General features: G+C 44.4%; 2 protein-coding genes across 8 annotated transcripts in view; one reads left to right on the forward strand and one right to left on the reverse strand.

Moving 5' to 3' along the window:
• LOC117585707 (polypyrimidine tract-binding protein 1) overlaps window positions 1-18295 on the forward strand; it is a 146971-nt gene extending 128676 nt beyond the window's left edge. For 5 of the 7 annotated variants that reach the window (XM_034275340.1, XM_034275339.1, XM_034275343.1 and 2 more), the window contains 8 exons: window positions 1616-1939; window positions 2009-2294; window positions 2555-2748; window positions 3413-3446; window positions 10569-10661; window positions 16463-16679; window positions 17229-17306; window positions 17381-18295. In XM_034275340.1, the coding sequence (XP_034131231.1) occupies window positions 1616-1939; window positions 2009-2294; window positions 2555-2748; window positions 3413-3446; window positions 10569-10661; window positions 16463-16679; window positions 17229-17306; window positions 17381-17513 (1359 nt within the window). In that variant the 3' untranslated portion in view covers window positions 17514-18295. Of the gene's footprint in view, window positions 1-1615; window positions 1940-2008; window positions 2295-2554; window positions 2749-3412; window positions 3447-10568; window positions 10662-16462; window positions 16680-17228; window positions 17307-17380 lie in introns of those variants that run through there. The other 2 variants (XM_034275338.1, XR_004573935.1) reach the window with 2 other exon arrangements.
• A 5607-nt stretch (window positions 18296-23902) lies between these two features.
• Window positions 23903-27706, reverse strand: LOC117585706 (telomerase-binding protein EST1A). Its single transcript, XM_034275337.1, has 10 exons — window positions 27511-27706; window positions 27086-27441; window positions 26570-27019; window positions 26124-26500; window positions 25919-26061; window positions 25718-25853; window positions 25558-25653; window positions 24659-25492; window positions 24455-24591; window positions 23903-24398 (listed from the first exon to the last, which is right to left on the reverse strand). The coding sequence occupies exons 1-10, from the start codon at window positions 27704-27706 to the stop codon at window positions 24256-24258; spliced, it is 2868 nt and encodes a 955-aa protein (XP_034131228.1). The 3' UTR covers window positions 23903-24255.
• Window positions 27707-27846: the final 140 nt, after the last annotated feature.

Below are 27846 nucleotides of genomic sequence, written 5' to 3' on the forward strand. Positions count from 1 at the left end.
CGTTTTTCGCTGCCCTTTTCGTCTCTGAGTGTACCGCGTGGGCCTGCCAGTTGGCCGCCCGAATATTTCAGTGTTGTTGGGTGTCTGGCTTGGACGGCGGTTATTATAAAGCCATAAATAGCTACAAACTGTCTGGAAGTTTGACCATTCTCCCACACATGATTCACCCTATGCCCCATTGGTTGGGGTGTTGTGTGTGTCGCTAGTGGAAGGTTATGCACAATTATCAAAGTACTTAAACGCCTGGCAATTGCCCATTTGACAGCTAGTTAATGTTAACCAAGTTTAAACAGGGTCCAAAAGGAGAGCACAAACACACACGCAGAGTAGAAGTAGAAGATGGAAAGCAAAACAGCGGAGGCAGCAGAAAGCAGGAAAGCAGGAAATAGATGGGCAAAACGCTTCTCAACAATTACATTACAATTTTTACACAATCAACGTCATCGTCATCATAATAATCAGGCAAAGTGAAGTATCAAATTACAGCAGCAGGGCCCCAGAACATAGACCCCAGACCCCAGACCCCAGGACTGGCTGGTTGGTCTCCCACAGGCATCTCGAGGAGGAAAGGCAATCGAAGATGAAGAAGCCGCATCATCGTTGCCTCGTCGCTGTGGTGGCGTGGGGGGAGCGTGTGCTCTGGCAGTGCTATACATTCCACATACGAGGATACGGCGTGTATAGCCACGCAGCAGCACTCTGGCAATTCTAATCAATTTTTATTATTTTTACAAACTTTGGCAGGCCCACACACAGCCAGCGGAGCTAGCTATAGCTAGAGCTCACGTCGTCCTTGTCTTTGTTTCGGTCGTTCAGAGGAATTTATCTAGGAGGCAGAAACAAATAGCACGCCTGGGGAGGATTGACGCTGGCAATGGCGACTAGAGAGGTTTTCCTTTGCTTTCCTTCCGCTTTTTCTCCTGTTGCTGCTGCTGACAAGCGCACAAAAAAAAAAAAACCGAAACAGAAACAGAAACGCGTCGCAAAGGAGGAGGGAAAATGGCTGTGCGTGGAGGGGGGATGGAAGGTGGGCAGGTGGGCGGTCGAATGTGTTTACGTTATGATTTTCGAAATCAAAATTCAGCACGAATAGGAATACATTTACTTCCGAATGTCATTAAATTGTTTTCCGATAGAACGTGTATATTTCCACGCAAGAAGTTTTCGCTCTGCTTTTATTTCATTTTTTTGTTGCTCACTAAGAGCCGGCCTCCCTGGCATCCTCGTCACTTCCTCATCCTCCAGTCAGTGGCAGACTCCCGTTTCCCCCCCTTTAAGGGTTTCCTTTTATTATTACGATACTTGATATTATTGATTTTGATTGAGATTTATGTTGCTGCTCCATGGGAGCTCCTTGCCTTGCCGTGTGTTTCGCTTACTTCCTGCAAGCCATCGTTTAGCATATTCCTGGCCGTGTCCTGTCTGTGTCCCTTCTGCAAGAAGTACAAGCTAGAAAAAATAACTTGTCGGCTGCTGCATAAATTTTGTGCATTGCCAGTCGCCGTCCTTTGATTAATGCGCAAAAGTTTTGGCGCCTTTAACTAATAAAAGTTTCCGGTAGTAAATTGACTCGAACATCTCTATCAACTTCTTTTCGCCTCTCTCTCTCTTGCAGAACTCTGTGGGGCAGAGCGACTACCGCATTCAGTCGCCGGCCGGCGGCTCTCCGCTGCCTCTGTGCGCGGCCAATGCCACCAGCAACAATGCCAACAACTCCGGCGACAGCAACAGCAGCGCCGTTGGAATTTTGCAGAACAACACCAGTGCGGTGAACAGTGCCGGCAACAATAGCAATGCCGCCGGCGGACCCAACACGGTGCTCCGGGTGATTGTCGAGTCGCTGATGTACCCGGTATCGCTGGACATATTGCATCAGATATTCCAGCGGTACGGCAAGGTGCTGAAGATTGTCACCTTCACCAAAAACAATTCATTCCAGGTAAGCAGACCCCACCCCCAAGGGATTAGCCATGTTGTAACTTAACGTATTTCGCTCTCTCTTCGTTAGGCCCTCATCCAATATCCGGATGCCAATTCCGCCCAGCATGCCAAGTCCCTGCTGGACGGGCAGAACATCTACAATGGGTGCTGCACGCTTCGCATTGACAACAGCAAGCTGACGGCCCTGAATGTGAAGTACAACAACGACAAGTCGCGCGACTTTACGAATCCCGCGCTGCCACCGGGCGAGCCCGGCGTCGATCTGATGCCCACCGCTGGCGGACTGATGAACACCAACGATCTGCTATTGATTGCCGCCCGCCAGCGGCCCTCCCTAACAGGTGATAAAATAGGTAACACGAACGGAACATTTTCCCGATTTTTTCTATCATTTATGTTTTCCTAAGCTTCACACACACACACACACACACAAACACACACACACACATACACACGAAGATATATATCTATGCTTTGTTTTAGTCTTTTTCTGGCTTTACACTTGCTATCGATTCGTCTAGACACCTAGAGCTTAAGTTGCATGCAACATACATAGAAGCATATGAAATCCGGATATAGAACTCACATTGCTCGATCTTGATCTCTCTTTTAGTCAATGGATTGGGTGCTCCTGGTGTCCTGCCACCGTTTGCCCTGGGTCTGGGCACACAGCTCACCGGCGGCTACAGCAACGCCCTGCCCAATCTGGCCGCCTTCTCGCTGGCCAACAGCGGGGCCCTGCAGTCCACGGCACCGGCCATGCGCGGCTACTCGAATGTATTGCTCGTCTCGAATTTAAATGAGGAGGTAAGTTCTATCAGTCTGTGATTTTTCCTTAAAGATATGATATGTTTGCCATAAGTAGTCCCCCGATGCCAGGGTTTCTCGGGCTCTCCCCCATTCGACCCACCCCAACCCCACTCTCTCTTTCACACTAGATTATGATATAGTAAAATATTCGTAAAGTCTTTCAATTAGTTTGCCTTTCATGTTTGCTTATCAAATATTCCTTTTATTTTGTTTGCATATTTTATTTGTATTTAATTTTAAAATCCTTTGGCATTTTTTTCCAACTTCTTTTCTCGGTTAAGCAAATACCAAAGCAAATAGTGCGCCGCAACGTGCGATTATTTGTTTTATTGCATTTCAAACCATTTAAATATTAACTATTAAAAAAAACATAAACAAAATATGTGTATATAAAAAATGTAAATTAAAATGTATGCAACCCGGAGAGACTTTTTTCGCCTACAGTTTTTCGATCTCTCGCTCTCCGTCTGTCTGTCTGGTTTCTCTCTCTCTCTGGTCCATGGCCAGTTCTTCATTCATCCTGTAATTGTCATTGATTTTTCTACTGTTTATTGTTAACTCTTGTGTTTATTTGTTTGTTTATTATTTAATTTGTAATACACCTAAAACGAATCTCTCGCTAACTGACGACAATACTCTATTTTCTCTTTTTTCTCTGTAGATGGTCACGCCTGATGCTCTCTTTACCCTCTTTGGTACGTCTGCACAAAAAAACAAAGCAAAAAAAAAACCAAAACAAATACTTTATTAATTTTTATGTTTCCGTTTGTCTTGTGGCGCAATGCGAAGGCGCTGGGGGGCGGAGTACGGCGGTGAGAGATGGATACACTCGTAGAACTTGTTCCCAAAGTATCTCTTAGCTCTCTCTCTCTCTCTCACACTCTCTTTTGTTCTCTGTAACTTCTCCGAGTCTGAATCTATCTCTAACCGTACGAATGCTTGCCCCGGCGTCTAGCCTTGCCCCGGCCAACACACACACACACACCATGTGCCCCACATACATATATTTACACCTCTTGAACAATTTATAAGTAGTTTACTTGATTATTCATTGAATTTACACTGTACGTACCGAGTCGAGTGAAATGTCTGCCCAAAGGCCAAAAAAGAATCCACGGCTCTCTTCCCATTCCCATTCCCATTCCCCTTCTCTTTCTCTCTGTCCCTGTTTCCGCTTCCGTTTGGCATTTACGCCATTTACGTGCAATCAGCAAAAGTGCCATGAATTATTTATACATATATGTGGAGGAGGAGGAGGGACAGGCGGACAGGGGTAACAAAGCAAGAGCTGACAAAAAAAAAGCCGAAGAACTGAAAAGCGGCACAAAATGTTTAAAATATTGAAAAAGCCTTAAAAAAACGTATCGGTGCATGCAACGGTGGCACATAAAATGCATCCGCCATGTGGGAAATATAAAGCCGGAGCCATTCCCTCAGCAGAACTACCGGGAGAGCTCAACGCAGAGAGCGATCGAAGCAATTTAGTAAAGGAAAACCCAAAAGCCAATAATCTACACACTGGAGTTGTGGGATTGTGCACCTCGATCAGGTCATAAAACCCATTCAAGTGGTGGGGAAACATAAAAAGTGTATGCACTGGCACTGGCACTGCCAGTATTTATTGTATTGCCAAATGGAAAGAGACCTGGCTAAAGCCAGCAACAAATGGCTTTCTAATAGCTTTTTGCCAGCTGCATGAATAGGAACTCGGACCCGGACCAGAGTCAGAGTCAGAGCCAGAGTCCCAGTCCCAGTCCCAGTCCCAGTCGGGTCCGGCAAATCCATCAGGCAGCTTGAAATTGAAATAGTTGTGGGAGACCAGTGTCCGTGTTCCTGCTGCCATTTATCCAGTCATAAGTTCTGCTTACAAATTGTAAAACAATGAAAATGAAAATGAAAATGCCCTCCAACGTCATGTACATATATTAAAAACGGAACAGGGCAGGGCAGGGCAGGGCATCATTCCCTTCCTGGCTGAAAAGGCAACAAGTGAAACCGCACTCGGGCGAGGACTAGGAGCGTTCCTTCTGCAGCACTTGTGCATCCGCTTGTTGCTTCAGCGTTGTCTTCTCTTCGCCCCTAAACGAGAGTGTGTGTGTGTGTGTGCCTGTGTCTGTGTAAAATTACATGAATTAAGTGTGTGCTCTCGTCGTGGCTTGGGTACTCCGCTCCACGTTCGGCCCCATTGTTGCGCTGCCGCCCAGGGGCATCCGGGGGCCAGAGTGTGTGGGGCTAAAATGCATGCACAAAACACATGCTTTAACATGTGCTCATCCTGCCCCACACACACACACACACACACACAGATTCTGGCAGCACAAAAGATTGAGTGCGGAAGTGCATAGCTATAAAAATGTCCATTTATTTAGTTATCATTGCGCTTGTTGCTGTCGCCATTGTAGCTCTGCCTCTGTCTCTCAGTCTCTCTCTCAGTGAGTGTGTGTGTGTGGTCTCCATTCTCCCTTTTACCACATACATATGTTTGTATGTGTGTACTCCTTTTATTCCACTCACACACGGACCACAATCGTATTGTAGTTTTTGCTGGCTTTTACAATTGAAATAAAATTTACTTGTGACTTTTCGTAGTCGGTTTGGCTTGGGTTTGGCTTGGGCTTGGGCTTGCGTTTGGTTTTGCTTCCTTAGATGGTACGACGAGTGGGGAATATTCTGGTTGGGTTCTCCTGTCTCTTTGCTGGTTTTTGTCGTCGTCTGTTGTCTGTCGTCTGTTGTCTGTCGTCTGTTTGCCAAATGAATTTAACTAACTTTGTAAAGTTAATGGGGTTTGCTGTTTGAATTGCTCTGTGTCTCCCTCCTCTGTGGGTGGGTGGATGGTTGTGTGTCTGTGTGGCTGGTTTTATTATTTTATGGCATTTCCACTTGACTTTTCACTTGCGCTGCACACAGAGACAAGTCTTGGCCAGCATTCGTCCATTATGTACTTGATTTAATTACCAAAATACATCGATTGTCAAGTTTTTGTTAAATTTTGTTCTCAGGGTCTATCTGCGGGGCTATCTCTATGCAGCCGAGTGTGGCTCATAATTGCAGCATAATGGATTTTGTTGCCGCAACAGAAACAAGAATAACACCCACCACAGTTCTCTCTGGTGTATTTTTCGAGTGTGTGTGTGGGTGTGTGTTTGTGTTGCAACAACAGCACAATGCCACAATGACTCTGAGAGGAGAGGAGAGACACTCGCATACGCAGCAGCAACAATGTTAAGTCTCTCACTGACTCCCTTTGTCTCTGGTGACACAAAACGGTTTGTTTGCGGCAACACACACACACACATGTAAGAGGGAGTTCCATGTGTGTGCGCCCTTTGTTTGCATGCAAATGCATTTAATTTGAGTTTAAATACCCAAATATAAACTTTTGCCAAACAAACGCAACCACAACGAACAGGGTCCAGGGCAGGCAGGTCAGTGGGGAGCCGAATGGTTCGTTGGCTGGTTGGCCAGAGAACGGTCTGCAAGAGCGGACTGGGGTGCTGTAGTCGGTCGTTGGTTTAAGCCGCTTGCTTTTGCCTTAACCTGGGACCCTCGTTGCTGCCTTTGATTTATATTTACGACGCACAAATTGCACTGCATTCTGTCAGCAGTTTGTGGGGCTTATCGCTCGGAGTAAGCAAAAATTTGCCAAACGTATTAATTGCTTAAAAATTGTCCGTTGTGTGTTGACACGGGAGGGGGTACTCAGGGATTTGGAGTCTGCCACAGACAGTGTGGACTAGCCAAACAGCCAACAGTCCTTGGGGTAGACTTAGGGCAACTGAGCCACAGGAAAGCCGATCAGCAGACTGCTTAGTCGAGTGCAGCAGCAGCAGCAGGAGGACCAGCTCTGGCATCGTCTGGCAGCTGCCAGTGCACTGCTAATAAAGCTTAGATTGCTGATTAAACGCTTCAAAGGAGAAACTGCTGTACAGGAGCAACAGGAAAAAGAAGTAGCAAAAAAGTTAGATACATCATACGCACCGTTGCACAGCCAGAACGGGAACGACAACGAGCCCGACGGAGAGCCAGGAGATGTCGATAAGTTGAACGTTAAGCGTATTATTATTGACCTTCTCTCAAACTGCCAGGCTCCAGAGCCAGCGAAGTGCCAATAGATTTAGATAAACTTGGTCGCCAGCCAGCGAGTAATTGACGGCAGCAGCCAGGAGTCGGCCTGGAGTCGGCCAGGAGCCAGCTAGGAGTCGGGCAATCAGCCAAATGGCAAGCTAAAATTTTATGTAATAACCTTTGAATTTCCAAGTAGCTAAGCAGACACGGGACAGACAGTGGGACAGACACTTAAGAGGCGGGTTGTACGACAAACAAGGAACTGGCAAGTGGCAAGCGGCAAGCGGCAAGCGGCAAGTGGCAAATGGCAACTGGCAAACGGTTGCTTTTGTTATGTTAATGGCAACACGCAGGAGGGACACGTAACAACAATTTCCACACATGTGAGGCACGAGAGGTGGCAAATTTTGCACTTCAAACATCTGCCTCAAGCTCAAAAGGCGCTGAGCATTCTTGGAGGGGGCAGAGCCTGGGTCCGTGGGCCATTGTGCGGTTCGCTGCTTGCTCACCTGAAAGCTGTTTGCATGCCAAATAATAAGAGTGGCAAGCGGGGAGTCCGGGAGAGAGAGACAGCAACGGAACTTCAAACGGCAGTGCGTTTAGATTGATCTAGCCATCAGTGGCACACACCGAGAAAAAAACCCAAGAAAAAATGGCACACTTCGGCAGGGCTGGGAAAGGGCAGGCAAAAGTTTTGGGCCCCAGCAAACCCTTTTCGAGGCCCAGGCGGCAGTCAGACATTTTATTAGTTTTGACAGCGCTTTGTTGCGCCTGAGTCTGAGAGCCAGCAGAGCTTGAGCCTACACGAGGACGACTCAATCGAAAGGATCCAGGACCCATGGGCTCTCTGGGGCATGCTCTTTAGACACTTGACACATGCCGCTTATGCTGTCAAGCATTCAATAAAGTCCTTGCCTCACTCAAGAACCAAACACACACATGGATTGGCCACATCCAGCCAGGGGAGAGACTTTCCCCTCCGCTCGCTCGCTTTTGCATAACAATAAAAGAAAACTTAATCAGTCTGGCAAATCGTCTGGGGAACAAACAGGGGGAAATGCAGAAACAGATACAGATATCGACATATGCTCCGCTTGTAATCCGCTTACATAATTGTAATGGCGTGATAAAAATTTATATGATTGCCCCCGAAAATATCATTATTGAAACGTGTTTAATTGAATTTTTATGCGTTTAGCTTTTGCTCTCCTGCTCGCTGGCTCGCCTGCTCTCCTGCTCCTTGGTGCGTGATTTCCTGTGCACGCGAAATAATTTCATAAAATTGTATATGCGCTGCATGTTGTGGCAGCAATGCAATTCGATAGTGTTGCACTCGGCATTCCCCTCCCTGCCACCAGCTTATACACGGCAAAATGCAAACTAAATGTCAATCCGGTAAATCGTTTTAGCTGCAAAATAATTTGAAAGGTGACAAACAGTTTGCATGATTAAATGGCGGAAACTGCATGGAATTTCAATTTTATCTCTGCCATTAGATGGCACACAACATATGGAGCTGTGAGGGTTAAAGTGGATCCACATCGATCTGGTGCGGGGCCAAACAAAAGTTTATAGACTCTCGGGCTAATGTGGCAGCGCCAGCCGCATATTTCTTCATCTAGAATATGCTCAAACAGACGACTAATGGGCCATCTGGGAATCGGCGTCGCTGTCTGCATACGTTAGTGTCGCGCAGCCCACAAAAAATATAAAAAAAGAATGAATAAAAAACGGCACACAGAAGCGGCAGCTAAAACCTCGAGCAACATTTCCCCTCCATGCCTGCTCCTCCTGCAGTGTGCCAGTGGCTGTGCAAATATAGCCGATAATAAATTATTATCAAGTCTGTCGGATGTCGGATGCCGTTGCTGCCGCCTTCCGCTGGGTGGTTTCGGTTCGAGGCACTTTGCATGGCCAAACCGGCAAGCCGGCAACCGGCAGCTTCTCATACGCCCCGTTGGACGTCAAGTTATGCTGGTGACTGGTGCAGCAGCAGCACAAGCAGAAGCAGAAGCAGCAGTGAGATGCAGAGAAGAACTGGCATTCAATACGCTTCACTGCCAATACCTGCATATACTTCCATCCAAGTCTGGCCTTCCCACTTTTTTCTTCCTTTTCTGCCTGCAATTGTTGCCATGAAATTTTCTGGCAAAACGAAATTTTTCGGTGTTTGGCATAAGTCAAGTTAGCAGTTTACGCTGCAGAGGATAGCAGGACTAGCATGCCACAGCCACAGGGAGCAGAAGCTCTAGTTGTAGCCAGTCAGTCAGTCAGGTAGCCAGTCATCTGTATAAAATGGATTTACTGCCAACTGTTGAACTGTGTGTCCTGCTCCCAGCTCCCAGTTCCTGCAACTCTGCTCTATTTACGAGTACTACTACTACCTGCATTTCCATTGCTACTTTTGTAACTTGTTAGCGCTCCGCTCGCTTCGCTACGCTTCGACTGACTGCCTGCCCCTCACTTTTATGGCCACATTGCTTGCCAAGTTTTAACTTCTTTTCTTACTCCGATTCTGCTGGTTTTTTCTTGTATTTTTCTGTGTGGATCGGACTACTGCGAGTAGTTGAAAATTTACTTTGCGCATTATTCGATTTGTTGTCTTGGGCGAAAAGCAGCAGCAGCAGCAGCAGCAGCAGCAGCAGCAGCAGATGGAGCGGAGTGGCAGGGGCAAGTCCTGCACTTTACATTGTTTGCATTGGGGTTGCCCTTGCCTCGCAACCCCTGGCAACTATTTTTTTGTATGCTTGATGGCAATTTGCGCCCTGCTTCAAATTTGCCGCTGATTGGCTCCACATGGCTGAAGGGACTCCAGAGGGTTCCAGGCAGAGTCCAGTCCAGCCAGTCGCCCAAGCGTTCAAGGGCCAATGGACCGACCTTCGGGCAGCTGTCAAAGCAAAAGTCCAATGACCAATCCCAGCAATAACAAGGAGCAGTGTAGCTCCTGGTGCTGCTACATCCCCAAATACTTAAATTCTTAAAGTACGTGTCCGACTCTTAATGGAGAGCTCCGACTCGGTGCTCCGAGGACCCCGCATATTGCACAGTTTTGTGGCGTAAGTAAGCTCGTAAAATACAATTCAATAACGCGTTGGACTGCGCCGAAAAGTTGCACCTTCTTCTCCTTTTTTTTGTTTTTGCTTGGCAGCGCTGTTAAATCTGTGGCATGCTGCGGCCTTAAAAAGGGATAAGAGCAGGGACACGGACACGGTAGAAGATGAAGCCGAAGACGTTGAAGCTGAAACTGAAACTGCAGCAGCTCTCTGGCTGGTATTGAGGCTCGTAAAAAAAAGAGCGGAGCGAACTTATTGAGCTAGTTATGAGTTTCTCGTACATGATACTAACAGAGTCGCCCACGGCAATAATGCGAGTGCTCCTCCTGCCAGCCGCAGAAGCACAGAAACAGACACACGACACGTGGGAAACCGAAGCCGGGGGATAGTGGATATCTTCGCGTATATTTTATGGCTTTTTGGTGGCGTGTAAAACTTTACGGAATATCCACTAGCAGCGAGCTCCATGGACACTTGAATAATGTGCAGCCACAAAGAATGTGTCATTAGTTGTGTGCAGCAGCTACAATCTGTCATCTCTCTGCCTCTAGACTCTGTCTCGACATTCGAAATACTTGCGACACTCGTTTAGTTTTAGTGGCAATGCAATGAAATTAGATTCGAGATACTTTTATTTGTGTTTGCCTTCAACCAAAGCTAATAATAATCATCATTCCCCACTCATCTGCCCATTCACAGGTGTATACGGCGATGTGCAACGTGTAAAGATTTTGTACAACAAAAAGGACTCGGCACTCATACAGATGGCGGAGCCCCAGCAAGCATACTTAGGTGAGTCAAACAAATATATACAGAGAATACACAGACAATATGCCCCCACAAAATACACAACAAAACGAAACGAAATGAAAGTAATGAAAAATCTGAATCTGAATCTGAATCTGAACCATCCTCGACCTGGGCAGCAGGGGGAACTGCAGAAAAAGAGCAACTGCAATTTGCAGCTTGTTTAAAATGAAAATTCCAGCAACATGAAATTCCAAACTGGGAGGATGCATTCTTTTGGCAACCGTAACCTGCTGCTGCTGCTGCTGCTGCTGCTGATGATGCTGCAGACTGCAGCCTGCCACTGCAAATGCAGCAAACAAAATGTATTAATAATAAAAATTGTTAAAGCGAAAAAGAGCTGGCACAAGAGGATGCCGACGCCCACAAAGAGCCGTAGCCAGAGCCAGAGCTGGAGCTGGAGATGGAGACTGGAGCTGGAGCTGGGAGACCATCGGAGGAGGAGAGCGATGGCTGGCTGGGTGCATAAATGAAATTTTATAAGCGCTTTATTACCAGCGTGCGCCTGTACGGAAGCAGGCAACACCTGGTCCAGGTCCACACCCAGGACATCCACGGACCTCCACCTAGACCTCGAGACCGCCACCAACGCCAACACCAACACCGAACCCATGGCCAGACCCCAAGGCAACAAAGGATCTTCGCCTGTTTCGGGCTGCTCAGCGGGACATGCCAATCATTTTATTGCATTTATTTGTGTGCACTTTGCCATTGTGAGGCTGCTGCCAGGCTGGGCGAGCCACCCAGCTGGGCTATTTCTGTACGCATTAAGCGAAATGAAAGTCCTCTCGCATCGTATCGCATCGCGATGCGTTAAGAGCAACCAACCGACGTGCCAAATTCCACTTTATTACAAAAACAGGAGCAGCAGGAGCAATGCCTAGGGGCGGTGGCACTGCCACTGGCAGTGGCAGTGGCAGTGGCTCTGGCAGTCCGATGACAGCGACACCTTTCATTTTCAATTTCGATTTGGTTTTATTCCATTTAACACGCCAACTATATCCAGCGGCGCCCCAGTGTGCGCCCGCTTTGGTCTGCGTCTTTCTCGCTGTTCTTCTGTCAGTCTTTCGTTTGTTTGTTCATTTGTTTTATTTATTCATTGGAAAAAATAACTCAAAAGCCGTCAAAGTGCCCGCTGCGGCCGCCCCATTGCGCTTTTCTCTCTCCTTTAATTGAAAAGAACCGAACCGAAGCCCAGAACCAGTTGGACGGGACAACCAATTATACTTTATCCTGGGCGGCTTTATTGCCATTGCTGATAAGCGTTAAAAATGCGCTAATTATGAACATTTAATAAGTTGGAACTGAGTCTGGGCTGGTCTGCAGTTATTAGCTGCTTATGCTTGAAGCTGATTTTGGGCCCACAAAAGTATGCTATGACAACCGACAGAAGGACAGAAGGACATGCTCCACGCATTGCCATTAATCGCTTGCACACGTGTAATTTATCAATGATATTTTCTGTCACGACTGCTGCGGCCGGCAGCCGGCAGCGTCCTTCTGCTGTTAATAAAGTTTAAATAAATTTAATCTTCTCAATAAATGCAATGCGCAGCGCTGCCCGATCGCAGCAACGGAAATTGACAGCAAATTGCAGGGCGAGAAAAACGTAAGCTACTGCATAATGAATGCCAGCAACTGTTTATTGATTTAAATGGAAATAAAATAAGTGAGTGGTGGGGTGGGCGTGGGCGTGGAAGGGTCGACGTGGGATCGAAAAATCCCAGCAGCAGCATATGGACACCACCACACACGGAGGCCCTTGGGGCAACATTCCACGACCCACGAGAACCGCAAACTATTTTCGCCAGCTTGTCGCCAAACTGCTATGCCAGTCCCCCGTCCCTTTGGGCATATGCAATGTTGCATTAAAAATATGCTTTGTGCTGTACTCAATTAAATTTTTAATTATCATTATGCAAACATGCATTTCCGCCGCATTCTGTGTCCCCGTGTGCATCCTGTGTGTCGCATTCCTTGGCTCACAGCTCACTGCTATCAAACGCATTCCATTTCCCCCTTTGAGGGTTTTCTTTCTTAATTATTTGTGCATGAATTTTCACTGCTATAAAGAGCGGTCGCGGGCTAATCAGTTTTCGGCAGCACTCTTGCAAAATGCATTGCAAAATGCTGACTATTTTTGCCTTTGCGTAATGTTAATTAAATTTGTCCCAAAATTTGACGGAATGCAGACCACAAAATGCCAGCGGCTGCAGCTGATAAAACTACGAGAACAGCCGCCAATACTAGTGCCACCGAAAATATTCATAGCACCCAAAACCAGAGCCAGTCAAATGCTTGGACCAAACAAGCAAATTATTGTACTAAACATGGAGCAAGTCCTAGACCAGCCACACCTCCCCAGGCTGAAACACAAACACACAGAAAGAGAGAGAGAGAGAGAAATGGAAGCTTGGGGCATGAGAAAATATTAATGGCAGTGCGGCAGCATATAGACTACTAATGTGCCGCCAGGTCTGCCAAATGGCAAACACTTCCGCTGGCTCCTGGCTCCTGGCTCCTGGACACCCAGTCCAGGTAGCAGTCTGAAAGGCAATGAAGTAGCAAGAGAGAATGGCAGTGGGGAGTGCGGATGGAGAGTGCGCACTTATGCACTCATAAAATATTAACAAATTCATTCGTTACTTTGCCCAAAACTCTCGCCAACTCCAACAAACAAAGACGATTACCGACAGCCCGGCAAAAGCGGAGCAGAGGGCAGGGAACTCGAGCCACGGACCATGAAGCAGGGGAACAGCAGCTGTCCAGGGTCACCCATATCCACACCCATACCCGCACCCACTCACGCCCACTCATGCATAGGAAAGTGTCTCGTAAGGTGCTGTGCGTTATGCCATTGAAGGTGTGGGCCTTGTCCTTGTCCCGAGTCCGGGTCGTGTCCTGGTGTGGGTGTCCCAGTCAGTCCCCACAAAATACGGCTACAATTGCACACTCAGCATACGAATTACAGCGTAAAGGCGCAAAAAACTTTTTGTAAGTGAAGTCAACAGCAAATGGGAGACAACAGACAGGCTGGACAGTGGAGGACACGGACACGGAGACAAAACTCGGCCGAAACAAAGTGCGACAGCAATCAGAAGGCAACAGACAGAGGCAAAAACAGACTAAAACACACAATGAAAAAACAATAAGCATGGGTAAGGACCCCAGGACATCCCCCCAACGTCCAGTCTGAGGTGTGTGAGGAAAGCAGGAAATCGGAGCTGAAATGCGAGTAGCGTAGGCGGAGGCTGGGAAATGGGGGGACTCTGCTCTGGTGGAATTGGTTGCTGGGCGGGATTAAGTTTTTGCGCAACTTATTACGAAACTATGTACAGGAATAGACCCAGTCGCCCACAAATTTATTGGCACACTCCCAGCAGCTGTCGTCCGCTGTCTGCATGCGTGATTCCACTGCCTGACTGCCTGACTGCCTCCTGCCTGCCGCCTGCCGCCTGCTCTCTCCTTCTGCCACTCGTATTGGGGAATTTTGCGTAAATAAATTTGCAGCTTCTGTTATTCTGTACAAATTACTACCAAATATTTTGCATAAGCGTACGCATAAAGGCATTTACAATAAAAGCAAACAAACAAGCGCACACACACACACACGTACACACGTACACACATACAGACATATGTTGGCAACATTCTATGGCAACATATATATTATGGTCCATTACGCATACGCCATGTGGAATCTCGGGTGTCTCGGTGTCTGGCTGCTGCCCTGGAAATACGAGTAGAGTTTTCTGAAAGTTTTCGGCACAACTCTGGGGCTGTGGGAAGGCTCTACCCTCCCTGCTCCCCCCTGCCTCTTTGACAATGCTAAGTGACTGTTTGAATGACTTGGCGCCTGGCACTCGGTTGGTCCGTCGTTTGGTCGGTGTTCACAATTAATTACGGTGAGGGGAAACGACTCCGAGAGGATGTTTTGCATAGTTTACGAGCCAGAGATAATAAAGTGTCTGGCAAGTGCAGAGCTATAGATCATAGTCAAGGCATTGCCGGACATTAATCGTTCAAATCATGAAAGTTACAATTGAGTTATCTCTCACAGAAACCAGGAACCCACACAGTCACAGTCCCCAGCCCACCGTAAAATCCTGCCTCACCTGAGCCGCGCCGCATTTGCCTCTGCTTCCGGAGCTGGAGCTCCGACTCCTCGGGGTTGTCCCAAGTGTATGGGCTGCTTAAAAGTCTTAAACCAAGAACTTCATGCATAAAACAGAGCCAGAGACAGAGACAGAGACAGAGACCCGTGCTCAGAGCACTCCATCCACGAGTCATTTCACTTACTTTTTGGGACCTGTGGCTCAGCTGTGCGTGTGCACTCCTTTTGCCTCCTTTTGCTCCTTTTGTTTTTGCAAGTTAATAATGATTTGTTGTTGTTGTTGCTGCTGGTCAGCCCAGTAATTAAAAGTTTAAGATACTTTTTGAGTTGGGGCCCAGTTCCGGAACCAGACCCCCATCCAAAGCCAAAGCCAAAGCCAAAGCCAGGAGCAGCTGCAACACTTTGTGGCTCGTAGGCAAAGTTGTGGCGGCTCGTCTTTTCCCCCTTCTTTTAGGGCAAGTGTCTCGCCTGCACATTAATCTTTATTACAAGTGTTTGTCATACAACGACAACGACAAAAAACGACAACGAAAAGCAACAAAAAGTTTAGGCCGCATATGAGCACCGGGAGAGGCACAGCCACAGCCACAGCCTTTGTCACTGCTGCTGCTGCTGCTGCTGCTGCTTCCTTCTCTTATTTTACAATTTATTATATTTCTGTGGGCCTCTTTTTTGCTTTTTTTGTAAAATCATTTAATCCATTAGGCGAACAATAAACGGCTGAGTAAGCATATTACTTGACAATAAAACAGAGGAGACCGAGACCCAGTCCCCACTTCCACTTTGATTCCCTTTATCACTTCCATTGCGAAAGCAAATCGTGACAACTGCTCCTACAATGATAAAATGCTATATAATTTATTAATATAATGCACGGCAAATGAAATTGAGAAAAGGATATCGCCTTGGACAGTTGCGTGGACTAAGCCTTTGCATGATGCGGCACAAAGGGCACAGGGCAGATCAGTGGGGGATGCAGACTGAACCGAAATTAAATAAAAAGAAAGTAATCGAAATTGAAATCGAAAACGAATACGAAAACGAAAAGGAATGGGAATGGAAATGGAACTGGGAATTGAACTGTATTTAAGTACGACTGCCTCTGGCCATGGCAAAGGCATTCCCAATGCACATGCAGTTCTGGGCCGCAGGTGTTATGAGAAATAAGGCAACGTGGGAGGAGCAGATAGGAGGCCAGGACTGCCACTGGCACTGGCACTGCTCAAGCGAAGTTTTTGTTTGGTAATACTTTTACGGCCAAGCAAGCACATTACATTTCTGCTTGTATAAATCACCAAAGGCAGACGACATCGACATTGATAAAGTTGCATTTACATTTCAGTTTTCACTACCAGCACGAGTAGGAGGAGTACGAGCACAAGTATGTAAATATTTGCCAGCACTTATTGCTGACTTTGTTCAACTTCGACGAGTGGCGGCGTCTCCGTCGACTATCGGTGGGTGGCGCCAGAAAACAATTTTATGGCTTGTGGCACAGCATATAAATTGCATTTGCAGTTACAGATACACAGATACCAGCACCACCACCAATTTGAGCGGCATATGGCCCAACAAACAAACATAAAAGAATACACAAGAAAACAGAATAAACTTTGCCCCTAAACTTGTGTGCCGTCATTTTAACGTGTTCGTTTTGTTTGTTCTGTTACAGCCATGTCTCACCTTGATAAATTACGTTTATGGGGCAAGCCGATACGTGTCATGGCCAGCAAACATCAGGCCGTGCAGCTGCCGAAGGAGGGACAGCCGGACGCGGGCCTGACACGTGACTACTCACAGAATCCGTTGCATCGCTTCAAGAAGCCCGGCAGCAAGAACTACCAGAACATCTATCCGCCATCGGCGACACTGCATTTAAGTAACATTCCGTAAGTGTCTCAAACCATTTAAAGATGCCCTGCCCCACAGCTGGAGGCTGCCCATTCGTGCTTTTTGTTTTTGGATTCTCTGCCCTGCGGCAGCATCAATGAGGCGTTGGCAGGCGCTCTATGGCGCGGCACGACACTGCCTGATAGGATAACGGGCAAACCCAGAGCACGGGGCACGACAAGGCAATTACAATTACCGCTAGGAGCAACAGCCTGGGATCGGGCTAGGGCCGGGCTCGGGCTCGGGCTCGGGCTCGGGATGGCGCCCCGCAACGGCTTGTCTGCCAAATATGACAAAGCGCCCTGGCAGGCCATTGTGTGTGCCCCTCTGTTTGGGTTGGGGCAGCCTCCCTGCTCACCGCTCTCAGCTGCCTAAATTTATGAGTCAGCTGCAATGGGGGAAGCGCCTGCCGAGACGATATCAATGAACGAGTCGGCACAGCAGGCACAGCGGGTGGGCATGGGTGGCAAAACGCTCATGCATAAATCGATATCAGTTAATTTTAAACCGAATCTAAGCAATGTATCATTTCTGCATTCCCCACACAGCTCATCCTGCTCCGAGGATGACATCAAAGAAGCCTTCACCTCAAACACTTTCGAAGTCAAAGCATTCAAATTTTTCCCGTAAGTAATTGGCATTTGCGCTCCTGGCGGACAGAGGCTAACCAAAGATTCTTCTCTTAACTTTGTGCTAGCAGTAAGGACCGGAAGATGGCACTGCTGCAGCTGTCGTCGGTGGAGGAGGCCGTCCTGGCACTAATCAAAATGCACAACCACCAGCTGTCCGAGTCCAACCATTTGCGCGTGAGCTTCTCCAAGTCGAACATCTAGAATCCGATTCGTGGTCAGGTTTACTGAACCTGACTGGGTGCCGGCAGCAGCTATGTGCACCACCACCACCAGCTACAAGTCTATTGGCAGCAACAGATACAATCTATTATTCGTAGTACAAGAAGGATGCACGCACACTTCGACTGAGGATTAAGCTCTCAGCATAGAACCCAAACCAATCCAGAACCCATTCGAATATCATCGCAATCCAAACCAACCCAACCCAACCCAACCCAACCGATAACCCAACCAGCGGCAACAATCGATGTATGAGCTATAACCACACAACAGGAAAAACAGATGAAACTCTAAGCTAGGATCTGTCCACGCTGTGTTCCGCACTCGTTACAATCGAAGGGAACAGAGGGGAGGACAAACACCGAGAGTAATCGTAACTAAATTTCTAAAGAAATTTCAAGCAGCAGCAAGATGGCAGAGTGCTAAGCGTTAAATAACTAAAGTATAAACTGAAATTATATATGAGGATTTAGCATTTCAAATTACGGCGCACGCAGACAAAGCAAACAACAAACAAACAACCCACTAAACAATCAGCAACATCGTATCTTAAGCTTAACTTTAAACTATAGCTATTAAGTAAATTGCATTGCATAACAAAATAACAAAACAAAACAAAACACAAACAAAGAGGTTTATCGAGAGAGTAGAGGAAAAGTAAATTTAAATGAATGAGACAGTTGATCGTAAATTAGAGATATTTTTAGTGCACTGTACTGTGTTTTGGTTTTAAAAAACGGCAGAAAGTCAGAACGAAAAGAAAGAACAAAACGAAGGAAAGAAAACAAAACAAAAGAGAGAGAGGAGAAGAGAAGAGAAGAGAAGAGAAATTATGTTAAAAATGAATTAAGGCAAAACTTTTTATTATGTATATGATGCTGTTATTATATTTTAAATGAATGCAACTTAACATTAATTTTTTATAAATATGCAAGAAATCAATTGCAAGAATCGCATAGACGTAGCTCTTAAATGTTTTTCATTTTGTTAGACTTAGATATGGAGATGGAGATGGAGATGGAGATGGTCCCGAATTGCACACCGAGTCCTAGGCATTGAAGCATTGAAGCGAACAGATGTGAAGAATATGAAGTAGAGTTTATGGTAAAACTGATAAAAATGTATTAAATTTGAATAAGTTGAAATAAATCGGCCACTTGGACAAAAGCGAAGAACCCCCAGATGTGTGTATACCCAAGAAGGCGCACTTAGCTCTCGTCTGTTTGTTTAGCATTAACTGATTACTGATTAGTGAATACTGATTACTGATTACTGATTACGTGAGAATAATAATTTTAAAGGGCAGTTAAATCAACGCGTACGTAAACCCTATGTGTGTGTATGTATATGTAAATGTTGTTAAGCTAGCGCAAATTATACACAAATCGATCAAACAAATATATATACACATCTGTATAAGTATGTATTGAACTACAACAAAACCATGAAACAGGAAATTAAACAAATTTTAGCTACGAAAAAAGTATAATCTCAAAATGAAACAACAACAAAACAAAACAAAAAGAAAAAAACAAAACAAAAGAATGGAATGGAATGGTAATTATATTTAATCATAGGCATACTGGTAACGAAAGACATATACGTGTTTTAGCAAAAACAAAACTGAATGATTTTTTGATAATTTTACAAGAACCCCACAACATACACACACACACACACACACACACACACACACACACACACACAGTAAACAGACACACCCACACACAAGAGTACACACCCACACAATACACAAAATCAGACAGATACACTCATATATGAAAGTTTATATATATTTAGAAAGTGAAATTATTTATACGTTGGCGCAAAAGAACAAAACAAAACAAAAACAAAAACAAAAACAACAACAAAAAGCAAATAAAAAGTATAAAAAAACAAAAACACAAAAAGGTTAAAAAAATCAACTAATTGTAACTTAATTGATATGGATTTAGTAAGTAAGAATGAGTAGCAGTGATCGTAATTTAAAATTAACAAAAGCAAAAATAAAAGAAACAAAAATAAAACCGAGACAGAAACAGAAACAGAAACACAGGAGAAGCATACAAATCACAAAACAAATTAAAACAAAACAAAAAAAGGTAACATTTAAATTAATAAATAAATATATATATATATGTATATGAATATATATATATATATATATATGAAACGTGTACGAAAAGCAACAGTAAAATATTGTAATATGTAAATCGTATGGGAATACTATATTTACAGTTGTCAGACAAGTCGCAAGCGGTGCAGAATGTGGTTGAAAGTGGCACAGAAAAGGAGAGCCAACAGAACGTGTGGGGGGGAATGTCTCAAAAGGAGCTCACGATAAGTAAGAAAAGAAATAGTTGAACAAGCCTCTACCTACATTTTCCACGCAGAACACAGAACAAGCTTACAGAAAAGAACAAGAAACAAAAGAAAAAGAACGTTTTGAGCCACCAAACACTAGCGTTTCATATACAACATAATGCAACTTACTATCTAACTTAACTTTAACCTTATACCTATTTATCATACTACCTACATACATATGCTCTATGTCTATGTCTACTACTTATATACTATACCATATACACACTATATACATGTTTTGTTAGCCGCATCGATGCAAGGTAACTCGATATGATATGCTATATTATACTATACATACCATACTCGTACTCGTACTCGTACTCGTACGTTTATATCAAAACCCACGACTGCTAGAATTTCAACTGAGAACTCTTGACAAATCAAAAATTTCATACAAGTATTTAACGAACTTAATCTACTACTCATACCCCAGAAGCAACAACAATACAATACATACAATAAGTATATGGAAAACAAATGCACACACACACACACACAGGAGCACACCAACATACACACACTCATACAATCCAGAATGGATGTAGGGAGCAGGGCATCCTGGGGCTGTCCTTTGGTATGCATTCAAAGCGTTCAAAGCGTAATCAAATATTTAGCCCAACGATAATATAGAATCAATTTGCGCTTCAGCGTGTAAATGTTGATAGTGAACACTAAACACCGAGAAAGCAGCATGCGAGTTAATAGAACTAATACAGAATCTAAACTACAGTTTAAAGATCGGAATACGAATTATACACAGTAAAGCAGAAATTAAACAACATTAAAAGTACATTAAAAAGAAAGAATGCAAGTGAACGAAGGATGTGCAGCAGAGTGCAGCTAATTGACAAAACAGTACACTAAAAAGTATTACTTTACCAAGTAGAGAAAATCCCAACTAATAATTAATTTACAATTAAATTGAAGAGCCTAAAATTGAGAGCCTGCTATGGAGAGGAGTGAATATTAATCAGCGTACATCCCATACAATTGTTGCATTTGTCAAAGTCAAAGTGATCTCGTTCGACTGACATTGCTGGCGACGATCAAGGGGGGGATCCGCGGGGGTCCCACAATTGCATTAGCCTAAAAGATCTAAACTAAAACGTTAAAACATAAAACAGAAGCCAACAGTTTTAAGTTGTACAGTAGGACGAGCTGCAAGATGAGATTTTACCAAAATGCAAAGTGAAGCATAACAAATTGAAGACTAATCGTGGATTACATATTATACATATATACATATACATAACAGTATATGCAGCACAGGTTCATATGTTGTGAGGCATCTATCGGTGGACGTGTGCGACATACTGCATGCATACTTACATACGTGCTACTTTTACAGTTAGAGAAACCAGATATATATGTGTATGTACCATATGTAATTGTAGCTATAACTATATATATATATAAATGTATCGAGGAGGAGAGCAGCAAATTATTAGAAACATAGCGATCAGTCAAATCGGAGTGCAGTCAGAGGATGGAAACTATTCACGAACCAAAAGGAAATCAAAGTAGGAGATGGGGGAAACAGGAACCGTTTTTGTTTTACTGAAATCACATGCGCAACATATACAACATGAACAGAAACATATCAGCATTGTTTGACATATGAGTAGTTAAATTTAAACAATCTCCTTTTTTCTACCGCCACAACCCACAGACAGCACCCGAAACCACAATTTTAGTTTAGCTTAATCCAGTTCAGTTTTGGTACAAGTCCACGCACACACGAGACAAGAGACAAGAGACAAGAGACACCACATCGACACTGGTACAGAGCTCCTGGAATGGACCGACACATTATTGCGAATATGAATACATTTACAAATCGTTAGTTTGGCAAAAGTCAGAAAAAGTAATACTTAAGGATTAGCGGAGTCGTAGAGGGAGGTCGTAGGGAATATGTTTGAAGTTTTGCCAGAGGACAAAACCAAGTGGAAATGCATATACTAAATTGTACAGTTATCAATTTATGTTGAATGTTCTTAGGAACGGAGATTCATGCGTTTTTTGTGCTCGGTGTCCAGTATCTTTAGTAGCTGAAATTTTTTTGTGTGTGATTTTTAGTGGATGATGAGAGGCGCCAATCAAAAAGTGTTGTTACGTTTATGGTTTTGTTCATTTGTTCATTTGTTTTGTACAATTAGACAAACGTATACAACTAATATACAATATATACAGACATACGAATGAATATGTTTATAGTTAGTGAAATCTGGATGTGTTTTACGTGCTACTTTTACACAGAACTTGTTTTCGTTGCATTTGAATTGCGTTCCCGAGACACTCACAGGCACATACCAAACATAAATAGTACAGCAAACAGTTGACAACAGGCAGAAGTTCCTACTTTTAGTAAAACTGATAAATGATTAAAACATAACTAACCGAGGTAAATTGCAGCAGTGAATTTAAAATGTACACATAAAGTCAAGTTTTAATTCGATTCGATTGCCGCTTTCCTTTAACACTCGACACTTTTCTGTTGAAGTTGGATTTCCTTGGTCTGTCTATCACTTGTGAATATCTGGTGCGGCTTTAACATTAGTCAGGCATTATTGCAAAATTAAAATAGGGTCCAAGTTTTAAATATTAAAAATACAACTCAGAAGGAGGGATAAACAAACGATGAGATACATGTGAAGTGGCGAATGAACAGCCGTCTAATTGGTTCTAGTATTTGGTACCCAGTCTTCAGGAAGTCCTTTATGGAGAAAATAATGTCAGTCATGTAACTTTCGAACCACAGCAACACCCACAGCCACAGCCACACCCATACCCACATATGTAGCCATCGGCTAACTATCGTTGTAACTGAGAAAGCTTAGCAATCTGCCCTAGATCTCGACTCTTAACTGCTTAACTAGCCCAACTGCGAATAGACACACGCGAAACAATCAAAGTTGAAAACATCTCTTGAATCAAATTTTTAATTATACACCAAGCAAACCACTTTGAAACTTTTGTGCTCTCTAATTGTACAACTTAAAGGTAATACGACAAGAATAATCATTTTACGCTCTAAACGAAAGAAAAAGTAAACAAAACGAAACAAAACAAAACGGCGATGTTTATGTAATGCAAAGATTTTTCTCACCAAATTTTACTACAAATCTCTTATGTGTATTGTATATAAAAGAAAAACAAAAACAAAAACAAAAACTAATGTGTATTGATATATTTAAATGTATTGCGATTGCAAGGAAGAAGCTGCAACTGCAACAGCAACTGCAAGAGCAGAATCAAACAAACCAGCGCATGAAACGTCAAACAAACACAAAAATGAATTAACATCCAACAAACAGCAGCTACGCGACTCTTAATTAATTTTTAAACAAACTTAAGAAACATTTTCATAATGCGATTGAATTTGACGGCACAAAGCGAAATGTACGAACGAATTGAGCATTTTGCCGAGCTGAAGATACTTAGAACTAATGAGTAAACTGACGACAGGAGGCAGGACGTAACTAAGGGATGTGTGAGCAGATCTGCAGGCTGCGGCGCTGGTATTGAGACATTCAACTGGGCGCAGCGTTGAGATTGCAATGATATGAAATGAATATTTGTTATGTTACAAGCATTAATTAATTAATTATTATAATATTAATTATTATTGAAAATATTTGAGAAATAAATATAAAATAAAAATGATTCAAATCATTAAAGAAACAGACTTTCCCTTCAATTTGGCTTCAGACTGTCGATGGGGATTTAATTCTTGGTTGAAAAGGAACTTTGACTTTTGGCATGAAACAAAATCACCCTGCGAATGGCGAAAACGAAACAAATTTGAGATTGAGGTACCAGGCGAGCAGAATTCAAGCAGAGCAGCTTCGCTTTTTTGTAATCCCAAAAGTATGCTATAATTTTAAATGTAATTTATTTTTTTTCCGTATCGTCTGAATTGTTTGTTGTTACGATTTCTCTTTTTATTTGTGAGTGGGGATAAATAGTCCATCGTGCGTTGCCCAGGCCCAATAATACACAAATAATTGAAGAACAATCCAAATTGGTTTTAATTTTATTGAAAGTACATTGAAAGAAATGGGGAAAAGGAAATTTAAATGTGTGGGAACACCACATGATCCGGTGCGACGAAATCATCCCCCAGAAGATACCAGCACCTATGTACCCTACATTCGTACTCTTGTCCAGCCATCAGGAGCCTACGTCTCTCGTGAACGTATTCGCGCGCAGGGACTTCCGACCACGAGACACATACTCGTAGCCACATGCGAATAATCTATTAAATATAACAGCACAAGCCCGCTCTTCACCAGCAGCTGGTGGGCGAGCCTGTCTCCATAGTCAGCAGGGACCAGCGATTCGCACTGCCAATCTTCTTTCAGGTCGATTCGCGGCAATCTTTGGCCCATTGCAGAAACTCCTCCAAAGCGCTAACGGCTAGATTGCGAGTCAGGGCCTTCACGCGCAAGTTCCGATCGGTGGTGATAAGCACCAGCTCCGTTTGAATGAAGCACTTGCCATCTGTGGTAAGAAATCTCGTAAGGGCTGTACTGCTAACAATGCTAATCAAAACTTACCTTTACATTGTTCCGACTTGGTAGTCTTGGAAACAGCTACAGCCGTTGCCAGAATTTTGTCGTCGTTGGACAAGTATTCCTCCTCAACCAATCCAAATACCGAGGCATTTACAAAAGATCCCTTTGTAGTTGCACACCTGAAACGGAGTCCATCACAGTAGAGAAACTATCTTTAAATTAATGAAAATCAAATGGATATCTTACTTCACATTGCTTTTAGCCGACTTGATGAACTCCAGTGACTTTTTGGCGAGCGTCGACACCTCGTCAAAGTGGTGGATCCGTTTTGTCTGTCGCGAGCTACGATAAGCGTCCAACTTGACGCCCTTGGAAAGTCCGTCCAGCTCCTTGACGACTGTGAGGGGTATTATGAGCGTGTAGCGTTTGTATTCCATGGACAACTTCTCAATGTCCTCCAGGCAATCAATGAAGCAGTTGGTGTCCGGCAACAGATAGCGCGGACGCACCTCTATGTATATTTTTGTGTCCACCAATTTGAGAATTTCCTCCAACTTGCTGTTGCAGAACTTCTTCACTCTGGCCTTCTCCTCCAGCTCCTTCTTTAGCTTGCAAAGCTGCGAGACATCAAAGTCAGTAGAAGGGCAGATGACTCCTTTTTTTTCCGATTTGGTCTGCCCCTCTGGTTTGCTCACTGAAGACGAATCCTCTGAAAGGCCACAACTTTCGGCCTCAAAGCTATTGAGAGCAACCTTCATATCATCATTGAGATCTTCAATGGTGAAGCTGGAGTCTTGTGGATGCTGCAGGGCATCCTGGTGCTGCAAAAAGCACTCCTGGAACTGAGCTATCTTCTGCATGCGCACAAGAAACTGGATGCGCTCAGACCCACGCTGACCGTTGACTCTGCTCGTTGTATCCTTACCCAACGGACTGAATCCGCTCAGGGCAATATCTTCGTCCAAAATGGTCTTGGAACATTTTTTAATGTCCTCCTGGTCGAGCTTGTACTTGCCGAGCAACCACTCAATGTTTATGAAAAGGGTTGACAGCTCGGCCCAGCAATCGATGAATGAGTGCCTGTGGGGAGATCAAAGGGTGATAAGTAAAGGATTTTGGATCAAACGGGCTGCAGTTGTACTTACTCCTCCGAGCGCACCGGCTCCCACAAATCCACATTGATGCTCAACCAATGGACGTGGACATTCACAAACTGCAGATACGTGTTTACAGTGGTGTATCTAGAAAATGATATAAGCAAAGTTAACAAAAACAAGTTCCAAGGCCTGTGTTGCATTTGCATACTTGTCATCGGCAAGATCCTGAACGCTTGTCGATTCCTCAACAAAGTTGGCCAGCGTTTCGTTTGTTATTTTCAGCATAAGGCCAAACAATGAATTTGCAAAATTGAAGCTGTGATAACGCATCTCACGACGCGACACTGTAAAAAGTACAGCGCATTAGTTTCAATTATGATTGAGCTTATCAGCCACAATATACTGGTACCTTTACGCTTGTTGTGCTCCATGACGAACAGGTTAAGTGCCACCATTTTTACCAGTTTGGAACGTGACAAGAGGTTCGACTGCTTCAGAGCAACACTCAGCTGAATTTGAAGTTTTCGTAGCAGCTGGTACAATGAGTCCACACTAAGAACAAGTCACATAAGAGGGTAAATCTAGATGGTTAATTATACTTTAATATAACTTACTCAGTTCCATTGTAGAGTTTGCCAATCAAGTACAAGTAAAGGGAGACAACGCGTGGCAATAGATCCACTGGTGACATTTCGTCGTAGCGGTTAACCTCGGCCAGGGTCACCTTGTTCTTGCCCTTTTTCTTTAGATCAGATCGGTGCAAGCAGCGTATACCATCCGGGTAGATCCAAACTTCTTTTCGCATGTGCTTGGACTTCTGGTTGTCCTTCGTGATTGGCCCACAATTGAAGGGAGATTTTTTCATTTCTGTATCCTCGTACTTTCGGCGAATCTCGTCAAACAGATCCAGCAAGCTCTCCTTGGCTGTTTGTATAGAGTTTGAAGTCAACAAGCTGCGCACATAATAGTAGACTGCATCGAAGCGCTTATGCTGCATAAATAGAGTAGAATATTTAGTATTTACTCGAATAAAAAACGCAGGAATTCGCCCTTTACTTACATGAAAAATGGAAACGATAGCCAGCTGATTGTATGGCGTACCGTTTCCGGGCACCAGCTCCTGGGCTCGGTGGTAGTAGCGTGCAGCCTCCAGGTAGTCCGTGCCTTGTACGTAATTAACGCGGTAGCGAGACAGGTCACCCAGGCAGATTAGTAGGCGCTGGGCAACCACCTTGACGGCACTCTCGCAGCGCGAAGACGAAGCATACTTTGTCATGAGTTGATCAAAGACAGTGTGGTAGAACTTGAGTGCTTGCTCGATCAGCAGCAAGGTGTGGCAGCGCGCCTGGTCGGTCTGCTGCCGCTTCAGATATTCGCGCACGTTGTAGAATAAAAGCTTCCAGAAGAAGGCATCCACCTTGTGCTCGCAGACAAATCGCAGCTGCTCCAGCATCAGGGTTTTAAAGGCCTCCTGCAGCTGGTTGAGGATATAGCAAAAGTTTTTCCAGTTCTGCAATGAGAAATGCAAAATTTGTTATCAAGCATTGGGCGGCAATCTGGATTAGTCACAACTTACGACTAGGATAAGGTTCCTGTGCTGCAGCACCATAAGTTGGTCGTACAGCTGTACAATATCCTTTGCATTGGGCATATTCAGCATGGGCTCGAACCACTCGGGATGCTCAGTCGTCAGGCGAGTGCGCTCCTGTGGCGAGTGCGGCGTGTGAGCCTTATTCTTCTTGTCCTGAGTGCGCCCACGTCGGCGTCCAAAATGACAAGTAGCACTAGCGTTATCAGACACGTTTGCCGTGACCCGCAGTATGCCTGGTATACATACATCCCGCAGTTGCTTGTGGCTCGACCCGCTGGTATCCAAAACGGGCATTTTATCATTACATTTTCCTTTTACTGATGAATTGCTCAAAATCGTGACTGTGAATATGTCAAAGTGAAAAAACATGATAATAAAAAAATGCCCGTGACGTAGCTATTTAAACATACTTGGCCTTGGGCACATCTTCTTGGTTGTTGTTGCTATTGTCGTCGTAGCCATCGGGGGCTCCGCATTTTCAGCATCTTCCACTGCTGTTGCTGTTGCGTGGCTACAGCTTGCAGCAATCTTGTTTTGCAGTCGCTTCGGCAGCGTCCCAATGATCAACGATACCTCATTTTGTTCTTTCGTTACCTTTCGACTCATATTTCAAGCGATTCTTTTGCTGGTGCATTGATTTCACTTTCGTTTGAAATGCGCCTTTGTTGCTAAAAGTTTACCAAATTTACCTTTTTTCGAAGTTACTTCTAGAAACAGTGTGACCGCGGAATTGTTGACAACATACA

Source organism: Drosophila guanche, unplaced genomic scaffold (genome assembly GCF_900245975.1).
Source record: "Drosophila guanche unplaced genomic scaffold, DGUA_6, whole genome shotgun sequence".
NCBI classification, from domain to species: domain Eukaryota; kingdom Metazoa; phylum Arthropoda; class Insecta; order Diptera; family Drosophilidae; genus Drosophila; species Drosophila guanche.